Source organism: Chlorella variabilis (assembly GCF_000147415.1).
Source record: "Chlorella variabilis unplaced genomic scaffold CHLNCscaffold_653, whole genome shotgun sequence".
Classification (NCBI taxonomy): domain Eukaryota; kingdom Viridiplantae; phylum Chlorophyta; class Trebouxiophyceae; order Chlorellales; family Chlorellaceae; genus Chlorella; species Chlorella variabilis.
In genome coordinates, this window is record NW_005434727.1 from 1 (window position 1) to 1,108 (window position 1,108).

Here is a 1,108-nt window from a genome sequence, read left to right on the forward strand (position 1 = left end):
CCGCTGCTGAGGTGGGGCGCTTTGCAGCCTGGACCTGGAGTCGCAGAGCACGGGCGCAAAGCAGCATCAACAGCGAGCCCACTAATTCGCCTTGCCCGCTTGCCTGCCTGTGCGCCTGCCTTCCTGCCTGCAGCCTGACTCTGTCGCACCCGAACGTGCTGCAAGGCTACAAAATGTGCGCGGTGCGGGTTTTGACTGATGGTGAGGTGAACCGCAGCAGTATTGGTCACGACGACAGGACCCCCTCGATGACGGGCGGCAGCGGCGACCCTCCACACAGTGGTGGCAGCCACGGCAATGGACCCAGCGGCAGCGGAGGCAGGGTGGTGCCACACCTGACCGACCCAAATTGCATGGTCCAAGTCATGGCACCGAACGCGGTGCTGGAGCCAGGGTGAGGCGTTGGCTTATAGTGCGCGGAGTTGCTGCGTGTATGTGCATCCAGATCAGCCTGCTCACCCCTCTGTCCCATTCATTTCTCTCTTGCTTCTGTCTCGCTGCGCGCAGGATGTACGAGATGTGGCTGGTCAGCGAGCTGGCGGACAAGGGGACCCTGGCAGATGCCATGAAGGCTGGCTGGTTCAAGCAGGCTGAGGCGCCTGGCCGGAACCTGGTGAGCCGCTGGAACCCAAATGCTCTGCTGGTCATGCTGGTTCACAGACCTGCCATGATGCCTGTAGCATCCCTCGGGGCAGATGTGGCACAAATCATGGCCTTCCCTTTTGCAGCCCGCCATCCTGCTGTGCTTGCTGGACGTGGCGCGTGGGCTGGAGTACCTGCACAGCTGCAACATTGTGCATGGCGACCTCAAGCCGCAGAATGTGCTGCTGAAGACAGCAGGCAACGATCGGCGAGGCTTTGTTTGCAAGCTTGGCGACTTTGGCCTAAGCCGCATGCTGCCAGAGACTGTTTCGCACGTCGACACGGGCTCCTATGGCACCGTGACGCATGCCTCGCCTGAGCTGCTGACGGATGGCCGCTTGACCAAGGCCTGCGATGTGTTTGCGTTTGGAATTGTTCTGTGGGAGCTTGTCACCGGGCAGCGGCTTTTCCCAGACATGCACCACATGCAGGTGTGCCGTTGCTGTGGGCTGGGGGTCCGCAGGCA

At 61.6% G+C, this 1,108-nt stretch overlaps 1 protein-coding gene across 1 annotated transcript; it reads left to right on the forward strand.

Annotated features, from left to right (window-relative positions):
- Positions 1-131: 131 nt before the first annotated feature.
- Positions 132-1,073, forward strand: CHLNCDRAFT_59518 (hypothetical protein; the record flags this gene model as incomplete). The annotated part of the gene is made up of 3 exons (XM_005842509.1): positions 132-394; positions 508-613; positions 729-1,073. Coding segments are annotated over exons 1-3 (672 nt in total), but the record flags the coding sequence as incomplete, so codon positions are not given.
- Between the last annotated feature and the right edge of the window lie 35 nt (positions 1,074-1,108).